Consider the following 22,616-nt stretch of genomic DNA (forward strand, 5'->3'; position numbering starts at 1 on the left):
CCCCATGAAATAGGTAATCCCTTAGTCTCATTTTACAAATGAGGAAACAGGCTAGGAGAGATGAAGTGGTTTGTTCAAGAGCACAGAGTGGCAAATGGTACTTTCCAATTCCAAATTCAATGTTTTTGCAGTCTACTACATTTTTTCTATTAAAACTATTTATAAAATTTATATAAAATATTTTATTTACATAAAATATTTATAGCAACTCTCTTTGTGGTGGCAAAGAACTGGAAATTGCAGGGATGACCATCAGTTGGGAAATAGCTAAATAAGTTGTGTTATATGATTGAGATGGAATACTACTGTGCTGTAAGAAATGACAAGCAGATTGATTTTAGAAAAAACATGGAAAGATTTGCATGAAATAATGCAAAGTGAAATGAGCAGAATCTAGATGATGTTGTATATAGTAACAGTAATATTTTTTGAAGAGTAACTGTCAATGACGAAGTTATTCAAATCAACCATGGAGGACTTAGGAAAGAGAATGGTATCCACCTCCAGAGAAAAAACTGATATATGAAAGTATGTATTGTATGGTTCCACATATATATCTATATCAAATGTTGGCTTCTCTAATGTGGGGTTGGGAGGGAGGGAAGAAGACAACTCAGAACTCAAAGTGTAACAAAAATATTTTTTAAAAGTCTTGATTTATAGAATCTTTTTTAGTTAAATTTTAATATATGTCTTTTGTTTTTACATCACCTTCATTTCAAAATATATTTTCCCCACCCATCCAGGTACCTAGCTATCCCTCATAACAAAGAAGAAAAAAGAAAGGTAATAGCCAACTGACCAGCAGGCCAAACCCTCACTTTATAACATATCTAAGTATAATACATCTGTTACCAATACATTTTTGTGGGGAGGGGTATGGACCTGTGATTTCATTGATATGTGGAACTCTCTCCACCAAAGCAGATTAGGAACTATTCTGCAATTTGTAACAGTGCATGAAAAAATACTTGGGGCACTGAAAGGGTAAGTCATTCATCCAGGGTCATACAGGATTCATACATATATATCAAAGAAAGAATTTGAACCCAGGACTTCCCGACTCCATAGCCAGCTCTCTCCATTAGCTCACGTTGAATCTGACAATAGTGCATTTATTATTTCATTAATGTGGTTACTTCCTTTACTAGTGCAGATAGCAACCCCTCTTTGCCTTCAAAGAGCAACAGAATCTCAATTTGTTGGAATCTCAGAGACCATCTAGTCCAATCTATACTTGAACAAGAATCATTTCTATGATAGCCCCAAAAGTAGTTCTCTAGCTTCTGCTTGAGGCAGCCTATTCTATATTTGGACATGTAGTATTAGGAGATTTTTCCTTATGTTGAGTCAAAATCTGCTTCTTTGTAACTTTTACCCTCAGTTCTAGTGATTCTGCCTTTGCAGATGGAGCCAAACAAGTGCCATCTGGGATGATTTTCACTCATGGGTTCATAATCTTCCACGGAGGATCTGCCTGAAGCACTGGATGCTTGCTGTCCTTTGATTCTTTTAATGTTTGGGGGGTACCAGTGCATCCAGGCTGTCCGCTGGTCTTCCCTCACTATTACTAGGTGACAAGCCTACTTTGTCTCATAGACATACATGCCCTTGATGAGCCACTTTCCTCATCTGTGAAATGAGAGCTCTAAGATCTTTTTCAACTCTAGATCTAATGATCTTATGCCATTTCTGCCTTCAAGTCATCACTGGCAGTAGTCTTTGTCCCACTTAGACCCACTTTCCATTGCTCTTTGGGTTGTTGAGAAGGCATTAAAATAAAATACAAAAAAGATGGTATGTTTTCTTATCACAAGGGACTCCAACGGCCTAGAGAAGGCTCTGTTATTGGGAGTGTCCAGATAGGCCTATGCCAGAAGGACCCAGGGAAACGGAGCTAATCGTGCTGCCCTCAGTTCTCTACTTAGTTGGAGATGACCAACTGAGTAAATGAATTTTAAGTGGATTGGATAAAAGGACCCTAGAGTATGTTTACATGTAGCATATATTTAGTCTAAAACAAGGCAGCCAGGATTTGGGATGGCTGTTGGGCAAGAAAGGGGGTCACGTGAGGATGTCTGACAGAGGCTCTACACAAACAACCAGAGGCTGGGAGCAGATGGGTAAGGAGAAAGAAGTCAAAGCTGATTAGCATTTCTGCTGTCCCACTGCCTAATTCCTATTAGGCCCCAGGGATGGGCTAATTTGCATGCCTATGTTAGGTTGCTTCTCTGTAATAGGTTGTGATGAAGCCCACATCTCTCTTTTAGGGAAGAAGGGGATCCTGATGTGTGTTAGAGAAGCCAGTATCCCATTACTCCCTGATCCAGGGATAAGTTTAAGTCCGATATCTTAATTTTATTCCATTCCACATTTGCAAACTAAACTCCCTTACTGGGTCAACTGCTTGAAAATAAGTGCCCTTGGGTACAAGGAAGGGACCAGGTGCCAGGGGATGTGAATAACAGCTCAGTGCAAACCCATCTCCCTCTTGGAAAGATTACTCAAAGCTCACGTCCTACTGTCAGATGACTTTTCATTTTTTGAGATGGACCAGTGATCATTTAGTTTTAAGGTAGTCATCATTTATGACAATACTACTCAAACTTCAGTGAAGCCATGATTTCATCAGTGTACACCCTGTTGGTAGAGATCACAGCCCATTCAGACTTCTCATATTGTAAAATTTTGGGCAGTCATGTCTCCCCAACATGCCTTTCTCTTAGTCTCTTAACATTTTATGAGTACCACTGTTCATCCATCCGCTAAGTCTTGCTCTCACCACCTAATAGGGCCTCTTCCTTTTCCAATAATACATATCTTCAATGATGTCTTTTATGCTAATTCTTGCTCCAATTATAACTTTATATGCTACAATCTGCCACATATCTACCATGTGTCTCCATTGCTTTTCTGAGTCATCCACAATTGATGGTGATATGACATGATTTGTTGGAAAATACTGGTGGTAAAGAGGCCTTAACTACATCTGCAGGCACTCGGAGATAAGTCTAGCAGTCCACACAGGAAAAATAAAGTGGATGTAGAATATATACTGTCCAGATTAAGATAGGAAGTTGGACAGACATCCCATTTAACAGATATCCTGGACAAATAAAGAGAACAGGTTGGATTGCATTTGGGAAAATTTTCAGGACTTTCAATGATCCCCAGCTGCTCTCTCACATAAAATAATAATAATAACAATAACAATGATGATGATGATAGGTACATTTCTATAATACTTTAAAGCTTACAATATGTTTTTTTCTATAATAGACCTGTGAGGTAGACAGTATGTATATAATTTTCTCCATTTTATAGAAAAAACTGAGCCCAACGTGATACAGCTAGTAAGGGAGCTAAAGCCCCATAAATAAACCAATCCTGTGCCTGAGAAGGAATGGCTAATGTGTGTGACAAGGTTAAGCAAAAAATATAAGAGGCAGTGGACTAGAGATGCAGAATGAGATAAACATATTCCAATGCAGCCCATGTGCTCATTTGTTTTGATTGACTATACGTTTTTTACAAGGGGAAGCATCTATTGGGTGGAAGGAGGGGGGTAGGTTAGTGGGCAGTGATAGATATGTAAAAAAAAGAGCATTAATAAAGCTTTTTTTTTAAAATGCACAGAAGAAAACAAGTACAGAAGGAAAGGAATATGGAGCTGTTTTGTATCATATATGGTGTATAGACTTCTTAAAAAACAAACAAGCTCACAGTTTTCTTACACAATTCCCTTTCCTTTTGTATTTTGAAATGTTTATTGATAATTATTAAAATGATAATGAAAAAGAAAATGTAATTAGTTGTTACAAGTGTGGGTGGCATTGGGGGAGGCCCTTGGAAAGATATCAGTTCTTAATAAAATTGTCTAGAATTGGAGGAGGTGGAAAGGGAAAGGACAGGGAGCATATGATGCAATGTAACTAGGGGTGGAAGAAGGTCTTTCCCAGGCACCTAGAGTGATATGAATGACAGCATGAAACGATGAGTGGGAGGAGAAGACAAAGAGAACTGGGGAAAAGGTGAGGTAAGGGAAAAGATGGGGGTAGATCAACAAAAACTGGAACAGTCCCAGAGTTAGGGAGCCTAAGGAGAGCTCTGGCCCCAGAGTGGAAAAGAGCCCTGGCTGTGGAATCAGAGTATAGGGCTTCAAGGTCCAGCTTTCTATAGACTGTTGACTGCAGTCAAGTCACAGCCTCCCTAAATATGAATTTCCTCATCTTTAACATGGGGATAGCCATGTTAACAGTAGTAACAACAGTAACAACTTACAGGGTTGTTATGGGGAATACTTGAATAGGTAGGAGAAAACCTCAGGGTGGGGACTCCTCCCCATCGTATAGATTACATTTCATTTACATCTTCATGTCCTAGGACATTCTTGTCCACATTCTCACATAAATCCTCCAGAGAGGATCTCTCTAACACGATGGAGGCTTTCCTCTAGAGATTTAGCATTTCATGGAACATACAGACTATGGTCTATCTTTACTCTTGCTACAGTACCAGCCCACCTCCTTTTCTGACCAATCATTCATTTCTTGAATGATACTTTTACTTCTTAAACAGAAGGAAGAGAGTTGGCTGGAATGCATTTGGGAAGATGCATGGCACTTTTAGCCCTCCTAAGCTGCCGTCTGACACAAAAATTGAGCACTAACATTCTTTAGAAATGTTGGCTGTAACTTTTGCAGAGGAATTATGGAGGAACATAGATGAGAGGAACCAGGATGAAATCCTACAAGTTGAACTGGAATTAGAATTTTGGCTTATTAGGTTGTGGTGTGTCCTCCCCACCCACAACCTGACTCCTTGGTCAGTTGATCAGCACCAGCATTTACTTTGGAAAGCAGGGAAGTAGACAGAATGGCTGAAGGGGCCTGACTCAACTGGGCCACCACTGGGAAGCTCTAAGTGATCCCAGGTTCAGAGTAGCCCCTGTCACTTGTGGGTCACAGTCACTGCCACATCTACAGGTATGTGGTCCTTTGATTCCTCTCTGACCCCACCCTGCTATGTTGGCTATATTATACCTGCTCGCCCAGCACTGCTTACACTTGTGTACCCTGTGGCACAATAGGAAGGTGGACTAGGTGGCAGTAATCAGATTGGCTAAAATGATAGAAGGGAAAAATGACAAATGTTGGAGGGAAGGTGGAAAACTTGGGATGGCAGAGCCTAAAGACAGAATGAGAAATCCAGGTCAGGTCAGCCAGGAAGGCACCAGATTTTGGGTCTTGGCTTGGTGGTATGTTGGCAACTAGTCAGAGACTCATAAGCCTACAAGAACATGTGAATTAAAGGTCAGGACAAAACTATGTAAAAATCCAAATGCCAAACCAAAAGCAAGGCACACTTCACGTATTGGAGATTGGGGAGCATCATGGGACAGAAATCGTGAAGGAAGATGAGAAATAGGAGAACCCAAGTAATGAAAAGCAAGGCGAGACAGCTAAAGGCTAGGAAGGAAGTTAGAAATCAAAAGGTAAAAGACCCACAAAGGCAAAGAAAACAAACATCCCAGGGAAGGAGACCTCGACATAAGGATCATCCCCTGTCTCAGTCAAGAAATTTCTTCTGGGTCAGGTCAGGAGCCAATCTCGGGCTCATCCCACTAGCTTAGGGTCTATATAGAGAAGTATGCAAACACCTTATTGGAACAGGGAGCTTGAGGGTGGGATGAAGAAGGAGACAGGAATCAAGGTGGATCCTGGCACGAGGTTCTTCCCATCCCTCTAGTGCTTTCTTTGTCCTCTGGAGTGGTAGCCTTTGTCAAATGCCTTTTGCTACAAGGTGGCAGAGCAGGAAGGAGACAGAATCTCCTGGTGAAGGAACTAGACATGTTTAACTTGGAAAAGAGAAGGCTCTAGGAGGATTGATAACCCTCTTCCAGTATTTGAAAGATTGTCACGTGCAAAAAAAGATTAGCCTTGTTTTGTTAACTCAAGAAGGTAGAACTAAGAGCTACGCTGAAGTTGATAAGAAGCAAGCTTAGGAAAAATTTCCTGACCATTAGAACTATGTGGTACCTCCAGAGGTGCTATGCCCTTCCTTAGTTGTCAGACAGAGGCTTGATGACCATTTGGTGGGTATGTCACGGTGGGGACTCCTGTCAGGTATGGGTTGGACTAAATTGTCAAGGTTGTATCCAAGTCACAGGATTTCAGTCCTTTGACTCTATGAAATAGTCATCCCCACTTTTGTTGTTGTTCGGTTGTTTCAGTTGCGTCCAACTCTTCATGACCCCATTTGGGGTATCCTTGGCAAAGATACTTGGAGTGCTTTGCTATTTCCCTCTCTAGCTTATTTTGCAACTGAGTCAAACAGGGTTAAGTGACTTGCCCAGGGTCACGTAGCTATTAAGTATCTGAGGCCAAATTTGAACTCCGGTCCTCCAGATTCCTGGACCAGCACAATATCCACTATGCTACCTGACCAGCTCTCTATCTACTACACCACCTACTTGCCCAATTACCAATTACCTGCATACAATAGTATCCAGGCTGATTTTCTTTCTAGTCACCTCACTCCTCTGCTAACACAGTTTGAACTCCTTAGCATAACATTCAAGGCCATGTACAATTTGATATCACCTTTTACTTTCTTGCCTTTTGTCACACTACTCCTCTTGATGTACACCATACTCCAGTACAGCTGGATGACATGCTGTCTCTTGTACATGCCTGTGCTCACGCTCTTTGCTATGCTTGCAATGCCCCCTCTTCTGCCTGTTGAATTCCTTTCTTCTCTTTATGCTTCTCCTCCATGAAGTTAATTGCCTTTCTCTCTTTGTACCTCCTATAATACTTTATTTACCCTTCATGTAGGATTTCGTATTATTTGTGCATATGGTCAACTCTGGGAAAGAAGAAATCATATCTTACCTAACCATTTTATCTTCCCTCAGTGCCTAACACAGTGCTGGACACAGATGCTTAATAAATGTTTGTTGAATTGAATTGAACCTGTACAATTAGGTACTTGCACTGGGGGATGTTGAAATGTCTCTAAAAGACTGTAGAAATTGGTTATGAGCACAGTGTAGAGAAAAGAGTGCTTGATTTAGAGGCAGAGAACCTAGCTTCAGATCTTGGCTCTTCCATTTACTATCCAAGGTACAAAACGAAAGAGTTGGAATATGTGACTTCTAAGTTTCCTTTCAGCTCTAAATCTGATTCCAAATAAACCAGTATGTGCAAAGGAAGGAAGAAAATAAGCATTTATATAATGCTTATTAGGTGCCAGGCACTGTGCCAAATACTTTACTAATATTATCTTATTTGATCCTCACAATAACCCTGGCGGGGGGGGGTAGGTGTTATTATTATTCCTCTTCTATAGTTGGGGAAGCTGAAGCAAACAGAGGTTAAGTGACTTGTCCAGGGCTACACAGCTAGTAAGTATTTGAGGCAGGATTTGAACTTGTCTTTCACTTAGCTGTAGCTGTCAAGAATAATATAAATGTCAGCTATTATTCCTTGCTTCTGGTTCTCCCCATTAGCTGCCTGCCAATTTAGTCTTACTCCACCCGTAGTATCTCTCCTAGCGTTTCACAAAGGGTTTATCAGCTTTTGCATTTGATAATGTAGACAGCTGTCTCTTTCAGGGAGGCCATAATTGTTAATTACAGGATTAGTCACAGATGTTGTATCATATGTTAATTGTATTCTTTCCTATCACCACCTGTGCAGCCCCTCCCACCTTCCTCACTACAACCCTTTTGGGGTAGATGGTGCTGTCATAATTATTCCCACTTCATATAAGAGGAAACAGGTTCAGAAAAGCAAGGTGATTTGGCCAAGGACAAGAGCTGAGAAGTAACAGCCACCAGAGGTTAGCTTTTTAAAATAGCCCTCATGTTCATTTTGGAGGAGGATGGAGAGAGAGCAGACCCAAGACTGATTTAATTGTTAAGGCACAGAGTAGGCCAGGTGACAAAAGGGAACTTGTAATGATACCATATTTACTTGCATAAAGACCACACTTTTTATGCTTGTTTTCTGGCAATTAAATAAGAGATTTGGCGGCCACTGTGAGAAACTTTCAGTGGACAATGAGATATGCATCAGGAATCAGGGAATATCTGGCAGCAGGCAGGGCTAGCAGGCAGCAGGGAAGGAAGAGGAGAGAGCAGAGAAGGTGATGGGAGGTGGAAGTAATGAGGATAAAATGAGGATAAAAATGCAAGAAGACATGGGAAGGTGGAAAGGAAACACTTGTTCAGCCTGTTTTTTGTTGTTGGTCTTTTTTTTTTTTTCCACCCAGCTCCCAAATACGAATAGGGCAATGCTGTAAGAGTGATTATTATACCAGTAAATATAGGATGTGCAGAAAAGAGTCAACAATCATAGAATCATGAAGTTGGAAGGCACCACTCAAAACCATGATCTCTATCCTTGACAACTATTATCCATTCTCTGTTAAAACACTTCCAGTGACAGAGAACTTACTACCTTAGAGAAGTGTCATTTCAGTTTTGGACAGCTCCCATTGTTAAGAGGTTCTTTCCTTACCTTATGCTGAAATCTGAAATCCATCTCCCATGATATATAAAAAGCTTCACTAGGATAGGGCCCCTTGACACCAGAGGGAATTTTGATTTTGCCAAATCAAACTGGGTCTTGCCCTGTTCTCTCTTTCCCAGACTGGATTCAAGAGGTCAGATCAGTGACATTCAAACCCCTGCTGTCCAACAATGTTTCAGTTTCTCCCTCTTAAGTTTCCTCTACCCATAGAGCTTTATACTCATTGGGACCCAGAATAATAATGATAATAGCTATATAATACATAGTGCTTTATGTTTGCAGAATGCTTAAATATATCATTTCATTTGATCCTCACAGCAGTCCTTCAAAGTAGCTGTGGCTACAGGCTTTATTAGTCCCATTTTACAGGTGAGAAAACTGAGGCTCTGAAAAGTTAAGTATGTCATTCAAATTCACCCCACCCAGTCAACACTCGAGGGAGGTTTCTGCTACATCATGCTCCTGTAAGAAGCCTAAATCATAGGATTTTGGGATTTTAAACCGGAAGCAACTTTAGAGATTATTATCCAATATAAACCCCTTGTTTTATAGATGAGGAGAGTGAGAATCAGAGAAGCAAAGAGGCTCATCCATGGTCTCATAACTGGTATGTGGCAGAGTCAGGATTTGAACACAGGATATCTGATTTTTAAGTCCAGTAATTTATCTGCTTCCACATATCTCCTCTATGAAAGATAGCCCCTATAACAGTATAGATATTGCTAATTTTAATAACGATAATCTGATTTGAAACTCAAAATAGCCTAGTGAGGTTATTTATATATGCCCTATTTGGACAGATTATTATACCTTCATTTGATTGATGAGGAAATGATGCTTTAGCTTAGATCATGGATTCAGACCTAGAAGGGACATCTGGTCCACCCCGTCTTTTTGCCAATAAGGAACTGAGGCTAAAGCCCAGAGTCAAACAAAGCTAGTTTCTGAGGAGGAATTTGAACCCAGGTCTTCTGTTTTCTTGTTTGTTTGTTAGGCAGTTGGGGTTAAGTGACTTGCCCAGGGTCACACAGCTAGTAAGTGTCAAGTGTTTGGTCTGAGGCTGGATTTGAACTCAGGTCCTCCTGACTTCAGGGCCAGTGCTCTATCCACTGTGCCACCTAGCTGCCCCACTGAACCCAGGTCTTCTTGACTTTAAGTACAGCACTCCATTGGCATGCCATGCTGTCCTCTGAGATAGGTAGCACAAGAACTATTATTCAATTTAGAAACGAGGACACTGAAGGTCCTAAGAGGGCATCAAAATGACTAAAATCACTAGATAATAATAATGTTAGGTAGGGTGTGCTAGGTTTAGACGTCATTAAGGTTGAAGGTCTTAAGGGGCAGAAACATGGAAGGCCAAGGAAGCTTTCAGATGCAAAGAAAACTTTTCATGCTCAAGAAAAGTTGGAGGCTTAAGCGGTTCAATCGCATGTGAAGAGCAGCAAGACGATGACCTTGTCCCTGGGCATGGACTACTTTAGCACCACCTTTCTGCCAGAGCTGTTAACAAGCATCTAGTTGCATCAATGACTTTTTATTCCCTGTGCCCTTTTAAGGAGCAGAGAAATAGTCGGGAGGGGCACTGAAGGAAGAAAATGAAGAGAGAAGGAAGGCAAAGAACTTGGATGGTCTACAGAGGCAGCGATCAGCTCCTATGTGCAAAACAAAGGGTATCAGCAGTGCCATAGCTAGCTCCTTGCTGGTGAGTAAAAATAATACAATTAGCTTTCCCTTTACTATTCAGAGGGCAGAAAAGGCCACGTATCACATAATTGGTGATTTTTGTTCAGATGGGTATCAGTGGGTATCAGGCAGGGTGTGAGCAGAGCTGTGTTTTGGAAAGAATACAATGTCTTTAAGCCATTGACAAAACATGTTAAATACCATTCAGTAGCAGAGCCAGGATATCTATATTTGAACCTAGCTCTGTCACTTCTCAATGGTGTGATTCTGTGTAAGTCACTTAAACTTCCCTGAACTTTAATTTCTTCATTTATGAAATCTCTCTCTCTCTCTCTTCCTCTCTCTCCCTCTCTCTCCCTCTCTCTCCCTCCCTCCCTTCCTCCCTCTCTCTCCCCTACTTCTCTCCCCCCTCCCCCCTTCCTCTCTCTCTATCTCTCAATTTCTCAACCTATCCTGGTTCACCTCTCCAAAGGCAGCCTAGTAGCCCTCCATTTCCAAGGGCTTGCCATGTTCAAGGGCTTGTCAGACTCACTTGTAGACACTCACTTGGGTTTACCTACTATAGCTCAGAATTCCAGAACTCAAGGGGTCTACCAGCCTCAGCAACCCTCAGTAGAATTTTCTGCTACCATGCCTGGCCTAAAATGGATCTCCTAGAGATCCATGAGAGTTCAGCCTAAATATCTACATGGGAAGAGCCAAGTGGATGAAGAGAAAAAGAATGCAGACCTGTATCACTGGAAAGAGTACTCATATTAATGAAATCACAAATCCACTGAGTTATCCAAATTAAAAAAAGAGGATAAAAGTACTTGCCTAGTCTACCTCCCAGGATTATAGTGGGAGAAAGGCCTTGTAAATTCTAAAGTGCAGTTTGAATGAGAGTGATTATTATTTTCTCTACTGTCACCAAATGGTTTTGTCACTTGGTGGCAGGTAGATGGGGCTAGGTAGGCATATTTTTTTTTGTTTGTTTGCAAAGGATTGGGGGTAGTGACTTACTAAGAGGATGGTGGGAAAGAGGAGTATAACATTTGCTGAAAGGGAAAAGATGACTAAATGAGGTCCAGGAATTATGAGAAATCAGCAGGACAGTGACTGGGGTTTGCTCCCCTGGCATGTTCTTTGCTTTCATGTCTATACTGGACCATGACTTCTTGAGGAGACCCAGGCCTTATAGGCCTCTTTTATCTAGGTCAAACCATTAGCTCAACCAGCACAAAGTTGATACTTGGTCAAGATTTTGATACACATAAATGGGTACTTCTCTGCAGTTCTCTCCATGCTAGGCCACCAATAGAATGCTGCCAGCCAAGCTCCTTACCACAGACCTCACCCAGTTTGGTTTGTGTCCAGAGAATATTTTGACACTCTGATTTTGTCAAATTCAGTGGTTTTAGAGAACGCAGAGTTTTGGGTCAGCATGGTTGATTAGGTGCGGGGGGAATGTATGGCTCCCAGTTTAGATCAAGTCCCTTCTCCACCCCTGTAGTCCCAAGAAGGGAATTCACATTTTTAATAATTTCCTGGGTCTAGAGTGAATCAAAAGGTAGTTTTAGTGTTTTCTTTGAATATGCAGAAGTTGATAGAAACCTCCTCTTCCCCCAACCCCCTCCCTTCCAGGTTCCTGCTTCTTCATGAAGCTCTCGCTTACCTCTTCGGATCTCTTGGAAATAAGAATGAATCCATTGTTGTCTATGACAAAGCAGTCCAGGTCCTGGAGGAGGGAGAAGAAATATACCATGATGGTCAGATTTGATTAGGAGAATCCCAATTCCTTCTGCCCTGGTTTGAGTTTGGAACTCCCTTTCATCTCATTCCCCTAACCAGTTCTACAGCATTGAGGTAGAGGCAGGGGTATTTAAAGAGGGAACTTGGCCTCTTGTGAGTGCTTGGGTCCATGTAACTGTTCATAGCAATTCTGTGATGAGTTCTACTCCTACCCTTTATGCTCTGGGAAATCCATGGGAAGAACTCACACTGTCCTGACAGCTCAGTGAGCAGATCCCATCCACTTGGCTGCACTAGAAAAAGAAAAAAAGACATGTGTGTACTATACATGTGACTTGGTGGGGAGATGTCATAGAGGGAGGCAAAGGACCCTCCCTGGTAAAGTCAGTCCAACTCTAGAGGCCCAGCCTTTTCTTAAACCACTCTGGCCCATCCTGAAAGATGGTATCTACTCATGAGCCATTCCCAGATACCATAAGGACAGCCAGCATCAAGGTGACAATTCATGACACTTTCCCCCTGTTACTCAAGGCTGATGGGGTGAGTGTATCTCAGCTAAAATAGACTTTTTCATCTCCCCTCTTTCCCCCTCCATGTTTCCCTCCCCACTCTCCACACCTTTGACCATTTCCCTGTAGCACCAGGGGCTAGAAGCAAATGCCTAGAGAATCTTTGGAGCAAATGGAAGAGGAGAGGGAGAAAACTGATAGGGAAAGACACAAGGGCTAGAAGAAAACTGGAGAGGGAAGGAGGGGAAAGACCTGTTGTGTCAAAGGAAGGTGAGAATCATATGAAAGTTGAGGGGAAGTAAAAATAGGAAAATAGGTAGATTGATAATGGAGAAAGGGTGGAGCATATAGATCGATGGAAGGCTAAAGGGAACATTTTTACTGTCACCACCCCTTTGGTAAGATACCTGGTTCTCGGGCATGGAGATTAACCTAGAGTAGAATTAGTAGCACTGTCTTCATGATGGGCATGTTGGATGCATATAAATTACATGTGGAAAACATCTGGGGTGTGACATAGGGCAGAAAAAAAGGGGGAATTCGAAGGCCTTAGTACTCATCTACTTACATCCAAGTTACTGGACTGGGTAAAAGACAAAGGATTCAAGGAAGGCATCAAACCAGAGGCCAGGACCAGAGAACCGGAGAGATGGGAGAGAGAAAATTCATTAGTCACTCTCCATGAAACTTCTGTCTGAAAGGCACTGGTAGAGAATTAAGGTCATTCCAGCACTCAACTATGACAAGAGAAGAGCTGAGTGGGGGAGGGACTAACAAAGAATAAAGCCCCACTGCATTCCATGCTCTCCCCACTCCAGTACCTTTGGACATGGTAATGATGGCGAGTTTCCAAATAAAGATCCTTCCCCTCTCCACTTTTGACACTGACTCCGTGGATACCCGCCTTTCCTCACAACACTGACACCCTGGCCTGCCTGACCAGTCAACCTTGGGGTAGACTTGGGTGGTAGCCAGAGCCACAAGTCTTTCTGTCTCTCCAAAGTGGCTCAGAGTCTGTCCTAGACCGGGTTATTTATGTATGGCCTGTATTTTCATCAGATGTGGAGATCATTCCTATTAGGTATCTCGTTTCCTCCCAACATGTTACATGAGTATCTACACTTTTTGTTGTTGTTCAGTTGTATCCAACTCTTCATGACCCCATTTGGGGTTTTCTTAGGAGAGATATCTGCCATTTCCTTCTCCAGCTCATTTTACAGATGACGGAACTGAGGCAAACAAGGTTAAATGACTTGCTCAGGAATACACAGCTAGACTGTGTCTGAGGACAGATTTGAACTCAGGGAGATGAGTCTTCCTGACTCCAGGCTGGCACTCTCTACTGCACCACCTAGCTGCCATCTGTACTTCGGACTGTCTTCCACCATCACTCAGAGCTAGCTCATTGGCTGAATGAAATAGCAGCAAAGCTCTCTGAGACTTCTAACAGAGACACCGAATTGAAGAATCCCATATAGAAAGGGATCTCAGAAGCCATCTAGTCCAATTCATATCTGAATAGGAACCCCCTCTCCAACATCTAGACAAATGGTTATTTCAGTTCCTGGAACTTTGCCTCCTACTTTAGAAAATAGAGATCATTCTTCATGAGCTCCCTCTTCTCCCCTATTCTATACTTAAAATCCTTTTAACATTATCCAGCATTCTCTCCTCCTTTGCTCTAGTTTCTAAGAAAGATGTGTCTCTTGACCTTGGCAAAACCAAATTTTCAGTTTACAGCATTGGTCTTCCTTTCCTCCCCATATCTCTGGGATCACACTTTGATCATTCCCCTGATTCACCTCCCCATCCCCAAACAATGTCTCTTCTTATATACTAGCTCCTCCCTTGTTGCCCAAACAAACCCAGATCTCTCTTACCCTTACGAACTCTTCACTGTCTCTTACCATCCCCTCAAGCTACATCTTCCTTTCACAGCCATAGATGCTTACTCTCCTAGTTTCTTTTCCCTTCATCTCCCTCCTCAACTCCTTGCAATCTGGTTTCTGACCACCGCCATCCCACAGAAACTGCTCTGTCCAAGGTTACCAACAATTTAGTTTAAATGCCCCAATTTTCTTAGTACTCATCCTCCCAGGCCTTTCTGTAGGTGTTGATATTGTTCTGCACTCTATCCAACTTTCGTCTCCCTTCCGCTTTCAAGATAACTTACTTATGGGATTTCCTCCTATTTTTTTGTTGGCCTCTCAGCCTTTTTTTTCCCCTAACTATCATGAGTCTTGTCTCATAGGTATGGGTATCCCCTAAGACTTTATCTTACGCTTTCTTCTCTTCTCTCTGTACTCTCTTCCTTGGTGCTCTTATGATCTCTCATGAATTCAATTATCATCTCTATGAAGATGACTCCCAAAGGCCAAAACTACATGTCTAGCCCTAATATCTTTCCTGTTCTCTAGTCTTACACCCCCAACTCTATTGTACACATAGATGTTCTATAAGCACCTTAAACTCACATGTCCAAAGAGAGCTCATTATCTTTCCCCTCACACTTACTCTATCTTTAAGCCTTTTTCCTTCTGTCCCCAATCCCACCTCTACTCCTTGAGTAAGGCTATATTTCTAACTATTGCTAAACTTGAGTCCAGCCCTCGGTACCACAGTACTTACGTGGTTCACTACTGCCCAGAATTTTCGTTGCAATAATTCTAACTTCATTTGCACACCCACCGCTGCAGGGGTAGCAGGAAGAGGAAGGGAGGGAGGATAGGAGATATATATGTATGTGGTTGAGGATTGGGGGCAGGAAAAGGAAGATTGAAGGAAGTTTAGGGGCAGGTAGGGCAAGGGAGGATGAGAGAGAAAAAAAGAAATGGAAGGTAAGAAAGGGAAGTGACTGATTCGAAAGGAAATGCATTTTGTGAGGAAAAGCTGAGTGAGAGTAAAAAGTCCAGTAGGTGCTTATGGGTCGGGAGAAGCAGAATAGGCCTCTCGTTCTAGTCTTTCACCAGCTGAAAAGTGATGAGCAGGAAATTTTCTTCAAGAAGACAGTTGACAAAACCTTAAGTAATGTGGTGCGAATCTTTCACTGTGGCAGCACCTGACTAAAAGTTAGAATCCTGAAACTTTAGAGCTGGAATGGCTATTACACATTATCTATTATATCCCCCTTCCCCTGAATTGTGAAGAAACTGAGGTCCCTATAGGTTATGTGACATTGTAACATCTATTTCTGCTGAAGACACTTCCATCCTTCTACACATTCAGGTTCACAACCTTGGAATCATCCTCAACTCCTCATCCTTTCTCAAACCGTATCACTTTAATAGCTTAAAACTTCACTAAGAATTTTGGGACTCACTATACAATCCATTGTCAATCCCTTATTCTCCAGTCATGTGACTACTATAGCTTTGGACCCTCATCACCCCTGACTTAGACTATTGTAATAGCCTATAAATTAACATAAGAACAGCCAGGCTTAGGGGTTCTTTCTGGAACCATATCACCAGTGTGCCTGAATCTTATAGCAGCAGTCCAGTCTTCTTTGCCTCAATTGTCTTTGGATGAATGGTGGCAAGATCAGATGTGTGATGAAGGAATATAATAATAAATAAAGTGAAGGGTTTGCTCTTAGAGCTTGATTTCATTCCTTGGAAGAACTTTACTGTTATAACGGCAGAAGTTGGAGCTGCACAATGGAGAGACATACTAGATGGTCACAGATCCTCTACTTGAGGCCAGGAAGCAAGTGGTACCATCCCATCCACTTTATACTTTGGCCATGAAGGCCTTGCATGATGACTTTGGACATTTGGGTTGAGAAAGCCTTTGAATTATTGAGAAACAAATTTTATTGGTCTAAAATGGTGGCAGACATGAATAAGATGAGTGTAGCATGTGCTTAATGTATCCAAAGGAAATTCTATTAATTCATGCCGTTGTTGTTCCTCCTTTGTTTTCAAAGAGGACCAATGACACCACTGGGTGATGTTTTGCAACTTGTGCATGAATTGGATTTAAGTGAGTCAGAGTAGCACAAAGTCATCAGCTTCCCTGTGTCTTCCAGAGTCACTGAAGTCCAGTGGCAGGACAAAAGTCAGGACTACTGGCGATGGTAGTGAGGCCCTTGGCATCTTCAATGTCTGACCAAGCTCTGAGCACACCACAGTGCCTCCTTCAACCTCTTTCATGGCCACTGGATCAAATTGTTCTCATCTGTCCATTCCACCAGGGGAAGTCTTTTTTTTTTTTTTTGGTGAGGCAGTCAGGGTTAAGGATCACACAGCTAGTGAGTGTCAAGTGTCTGAGGTCAGATTTGAACTCAGGTCCTCCTGACTCCAGGGCCAATGCTCTATCCACTGGCCTCCTAGCTGCCCCTGGAAGTCTTCATATGCTTGGGGTAGACATGCCCCTAACTTATTGATGGGTTTGAGGCCTGTCAGTTACCTTCAACCAGGTTTAGCCCGTCTGCCAAGATAGTTTTACTGGGGTGTAGCCACAGCTTCCTGGAGCCACAGGTTAGAGTTGAGTACCAGTTAGACACCAAAGGTGGATGAACAGCCCTGAAAAGAGCTCACAGCAGAGGTTCCAGTCATCTCTCAACACCCCATGCACCCCATTTTCTGGTATAACCCAGGCTTGTCTGTACTCACAGATCTGGTAAGATACAGTCATTCTTTGTTCCCTACCATGCGAATGAGGGTAGCCTCCTTTGATTGGCTGCATAACCAGAAAAGGCTTCATCTTTAAAACGGTTGAGGCTGAGAGGATCTTTTCTGCTATTCTTTCCAGAAGATTCTAGTTCACCCACAGCACAGAAGCCATGACCTGAACTGGTGGGAAGGAAAAGGACTTTCTCTGCTCTTCCGTTTTTATTGCTTCTCTGAGAAACGGGCCTGGGGTTGTTTGTTTTTGTCCTCTGTTGTTTGTTCTTATTTTCAGGTGCCAGACGTGATCCCTATGGGATCTGGTCTTTTAAGCCATAATGATTTTGGAGCCAGGATTCCGGGCAGGATGGTGCAGCCATGCAGCCCAGCATGGACGCCTTGAGAAATCTGGGCTGGAACTCAGGCAGGTTTTGGACTTGAAACTGGGACTGTGCTCTAGAGGAAATGAGCTAATCTATGAACCTAATCTCCTTTCCCTTATCAGAGCCTGAAAGGATGCAAGGCAGGGGGGAGTAAGTTTTTATATTTGTGATCATATGTTTGGAAATAAATATTTTTGAGTAAAAGCTAATCCAATTGTTAGTAATTTGTGGAAGTGGAATCCAGGAGAGAACCCCCTGCAACTGAGGAAACAACATCATTGGGGGCTGGAGCTTTTTGCACACAGCCTAGTCACACCCCAATACCCCTGGAAGGTACTGAAGAATCTGGAGGAAGGAGTAAATGTGACGTGAGACCCACAGCAGTCAGTGTGACACTGGTATATTCTAAGCTATATAACTTCTCTGATTTGGTCATTTACAGGATCTGCCTCAATGAATACAGAATGGCCCTCTTCTCACTGAATGATAATTAATACAGCACTACACAGACTACATTCTACCTGACCCCACTCACCAGTGCCTGGTACAGACACATTAAGAAATGTGTCTACAATGAGCCCCAGGAAAATCCGGGAACAATAGAATGGAAAAACTAAGTAGGATTTTTTGCTTTTTCTTTTAGGCTTACAGCTACAGCATGGAGCTAGGGACAGATCACTAAGAGTCAGGAGTCCAGAGGTCTAGTCCCGTCTCTGCTATGTCACTGTGGGCAACCCCCTTAACCCCTCTAGGATTTAGTTTCCTTATGTGTAAAATGAAGGGGTTCAATAGATGAGTGAGGATTCAGAGCTGGAAAGGACTGTAGAGGCTAGGGCAGGTTCCCCGCCCCTGCCCTAGAGAGTCCCACCCCATCTTTTTACAGTTAAGAAAACTTAGACCCAGACAGGTTATTTGCTCAGGGTCAAATAGCTGGAAAGTGTCCAAGGCAGGTCCCTTATTGCAAGTCCAATGACCTATCTACCAGACCGTTTCTGTACCTCTTAGGCCTCTTTCAGCTCTAACATTCTAGGATTCTCTTTAGCTGCTAGCCAGATGGATCCATATTCATCTTTGCAGGTAAATTAGAGTTAATAGCATATGGAGAATAATTATGACTTACGTTCTTATAACACTTTAAGGTTTACAAAGCACTTTATAATAGTTTTGTAGGGTAAAAAGCAGAAATATCACCATTTTACAAAGAGAAAAATGAGACTCAGAAAGGATATGTGATGTGTCCATCAACATACAAGTAGCCGGTTTTAGAGATGAGATTTTTACCCATCTTGATTTGAAATCCAGCACATTCTGCTACACCATAGTAGCCTTGTAGTAATAGGAAGCTATGGGAAGGTAATTTGATAATCATCCCATAAAAAAATGAAGAGAGTTTCCAGAATTAGGGAATATATATATATATATCTATAGATATAGATATAGATATAGATATATCTATATATCTATATATATCTATATCTCCATGGGCCATGCTCTCCTTGCAGGCTGTTTTTTTTTGCCCCACCCCCTCTACCCTAGGGTTAGTTCCCCTAAGAGGGATGTTAGGCCTAGTAACTTGTAAGGGATTTCTTAGAGAAGGACAGGTAGTAGCAATGATCACAGTCATCCTTGTTTCTTGAACAAGACCCTCCATCTTCCAATTCTGGGCATTGTCACTAGCTGTCCCTCATGCCTGGTCTCCCTCCTTATCTCTTGCTTCAGACTTCTTTCAAGGCCCAGATAAAATCTCACCTCCTGCAGGAAGTCTTTCCCAATTTCTCAGTACTAGAATACATTCTAGTGCCTTGTCTGTCGATTATCGCCCGTTTATCCTCTATATAGCTTGCTTGTATGTAGTTGTTTGCATGGTTGTCTCCCCCATTTGACTGTGGGCTTTTTGAGAACATGGACTGTCTCTTACCTTCTTTGTAGCCTCAGGGTTTTTAAAAGCACAGTACCTAGTGCCTAGTAGATGGTTCATATGTGTTTTTTGACTGACTGACTGAAAATGTTAAACAGCTCAGGGCCAAGTATAGATACCTGGGGCACTCCACTGGAGACCTCCTGCCACACTGACACTGCACCATTAATAACTACTGAGTCCTGCCACCAACCTGTTATTAATCCTTCTCCTGGTATTATCATCCAATGCAGCCCTTTCTGTCTTCTTCACAAGAATAGTAGGAGGTAATTTATCAAAATGTTTGCTGAAATCCAAGTAAACTATATCCACAGCATTTCCCCACCTACCAGTTGAGTGATTTTGTCAAAAAAAGAGAAAGAAATGAAGTTAGCCCAGCATGACTTATTCTTGATAAAGTCATGCTGTCTCTTTATAATTACAACTCCCCTTTCTAGGTGCTTATTGACCACCTCTTTAATGATCCTTTCTGGAGTTTTCTTGTGGATCAAAGTCAAGTTTATGGGACAATACGATAGCTTATAGGAAATGTTTTTTTCCCCATTTTTTGAAAATTGGGACATTTGCCCTTCTATAATCTTAGGATACTTTTCCTATTTTCCAGTGATCTTTTAAAAATATCACTGACTATGTATAGTCATATGAAAAAATGCTCTAAATCACAATTAATTAGAAAAATACAAATTAAAACAACTTCAAGATATCATCTCACACTAATCAGATTGGCCAAAATGATGGGAAAAATGACAGATGTTGGAGGGGATATGGAAAAATTGGAACACTAATACACTGTTGGTAGAACTGTGAACTGATCCAACCACTTTGGAGACCAATCTGGAATTGTGCCCAAAGAGTTATAAAACAGTGTATACCCTTTGACCCAGCAATACCATTATTAGGTCTGTTTTCCAAGATGATCAGGGAAAAAGAAAAATAACCTATGTGTTCTAAAATATTTATAGCATCTCTATTTGTGGTAGCAAAGAACTGGAAAATGATGGTTTGTCCATCAATTGGAGAATGAAGTTGTGGTTTATGGTTGTAATGGAATGCTATAATGCCATAATGACTAATAACTATGCTATAAGAAATGACAAGCTAGTTCATTTTAGTTCTTTTAGTTCATTTAGAAAAATATGGAAAGACTTGTATATGAAATAATGAAGAGTGAAATGAGCAGAATCAAGAAAATGTCATATAACAGTAATAGCAATATTGTTCAAAGAATAATTGTGAACAACCAAGTTATTCTGAGTATTATGAATACTCAAGTTGACTACAAAGGACCTATGAAGAAAGATGATATCCATCTCCAGAGAAAGAACTGCTAAATAGATGTTACCATCTATTTATAGTTTTGTATATATATATATCTTTAATATAGTATAGATTTATATATCTAACTCTATCTATCTGTCTATCTATCTATCTGTCTGTCTATCTATCTATCTATCTATCTATCTATCTATCTATCTATCTATCTATCTGTCTCTCTATCTGTCTCTGGGTCAAATGGTAGCCTTTTCTAGTGCAGGGTGAGGAGGGAGGAAGGGAGACAGTTTGGAACTTAAAATGTAGCAAAAAATAAAGTTAAAATTTAAAAAATACCACCGGCATATTGAACTGGCAAAGGGCAAAAACCAAAACAAAAAACCAGGCAGGGAATAGGGAGGGATTGGAAATAGATACCTGGCAACAACTCTTCCTCTAACCTTCCACATATAACCCTCAGGCTGTAGGACCTCTTGTGGCCTCTCATTCCTTTCAAGGCTGCTTTTTATCTTCTTTTTAAACAGCCTTTACACTCTTTATATTTACTCTCTTTATATTTTGGAGTGGAATGTGTGTGTTTGTGTGTGCACGTGCATGTATGTGTGTATATGTGCATATGTGTATGCATGTGTGTATATGCCTGTATATGTATGTGTGTGCATATGTGTATGCGTGTACATATACCACAAAATGCGATTTATTACAAGTCAGAGTTTTTGCGAGGGATTTCTCTGACCATCTGTCAGCCGCTCTTTTCTGGGTGCTCCATCTGCCCTTAGCTTCCATGATATCGTTCTCTGTTGGCATTCCTCCTGTCTGACCACTCCTTCCAAGCCTCCTTTTCTGGATTATCCTCTTACTTCTTTCCTCTCAATGGGGGTCGACTCCCACCTTCTTCCTAGATGTTCTTCTTTCCTTTCTCTACCCTATTTCCCTTGGTGATGTCATCAGCTCCCATAGTTTGTTACCATATCTATGCAGATGACTTCTAAATTTAAATTTATACAGACAGCCTTAAACCTCCTCCTGAACTCCACGCGCGTCACTAACTGCCTACTACATGTATTCACCTGAATTCCCATACAACAGAACTCATTATGTCCCTGCCAAAATCATCCCTCATTAAACTTTCTGTTTCTATTGAGGATACTACCATCTTCCAATCACTTAGGCTTAAGGAATCATCCTTCTAGCCTGACTGGTGAATATGTCACATGATATTTAGCTAGTCTCAGCCATGCTTCATATTTTGCTCTGGGTATTTTCTTGCTATTTGCCCTGCTTATTACTGTGTCTTCCCTCCAACCTTGTCCTAATCCCCTGCCTCCCTAAGCTTTCCAACTCTGGAAAGAATGTGTCAATCAACTTTCCCATGGCCCCACTCATCGTACCTTTCCAAATCCAAACACCCCTCCATGGCCACCATTGCCCTATTTGTACTTTTCCCCTCTTCTCCTCAGGGAGGACAAGCTCTTTTTGTATTTGCATATCTAGAACTTAGCACAATGCTTGATACATAGTAGATGTTTAATAAATGTTTTTTCATTTTTTCTCCAGACTTCTCCACCGCGACTCTTTTCTCTTTGCCCTGTAGGCCCCTTCTCACCTTGGTGAGTTCTTTTTGGAAGCTCCATTTTGAGGAAAGGCCCAGGACAGCCATACTTCATACTCTAGACTTCACCACCATGCCATGCCCCTGACCTTCTCCCTTTTCAGCTCCCTTTTACAGCATATGTGGTCTTCCCCAATTAGAATGTAAGTTACCTGAGGGCAAAGACTGTCTCTTTTTGCTTGTATTGGTATCCCCAGCACTTAAAACTGTGATTGTCACATGGTAAGCACTTCAGAAATTCTTATTGACTTGACTGAATTAATGCATCTTTGAATCTTCCCTACCCTCTTTCTCACCTCCCAGATCCAATCACTTGCCAGGTCTTATTGATTCTACCTATACAACATCTCTTTCGTCTGTCATT

At 41.7% G+C, this 22,616-nt stretch overlaps 1 protein-coding gene across 1 annotated transcript in view; it reads right to left on the bottom strand.

Moving 5' to 3' along the window:
- Positions 1–22,616, bottom strand: part of LOC110218752 (voltage-dependent calcium channel subunit alpha-2/delta-4) — a 133,565-nt gene that overhangs the window by 5,979 nt on the left and 104,970 nt on the right. The window contains exon 26 of the mRNA XM_078156109.1: positions 11,875–11,937. Coding sequence (XP_078012235.1) covers positions 11,875–11,937 — 63 coding nt within the window. The remainder of the gene's footprint in view (positions 1–11,874; positions 11,938–22,616) is intronic.

Source organism: Phascolarctos cinereus, unplaced genomic scaffold (genome assembly GCF_003287225.1).
Source record: "Phascolarctos cinereus isolate Bilbo 61053 unplaced genomic scaffold, phaCin_HiC Scaffold_1;HRSCAF=81, whole genome shotgun sequence".
Lineage (NCBI taxonomy): Eukaryota > Metazoa > Chordata > Mammalia > Diprotodontia > Phascolarctidae > Phascolarctos > Phascolarctos cinereus.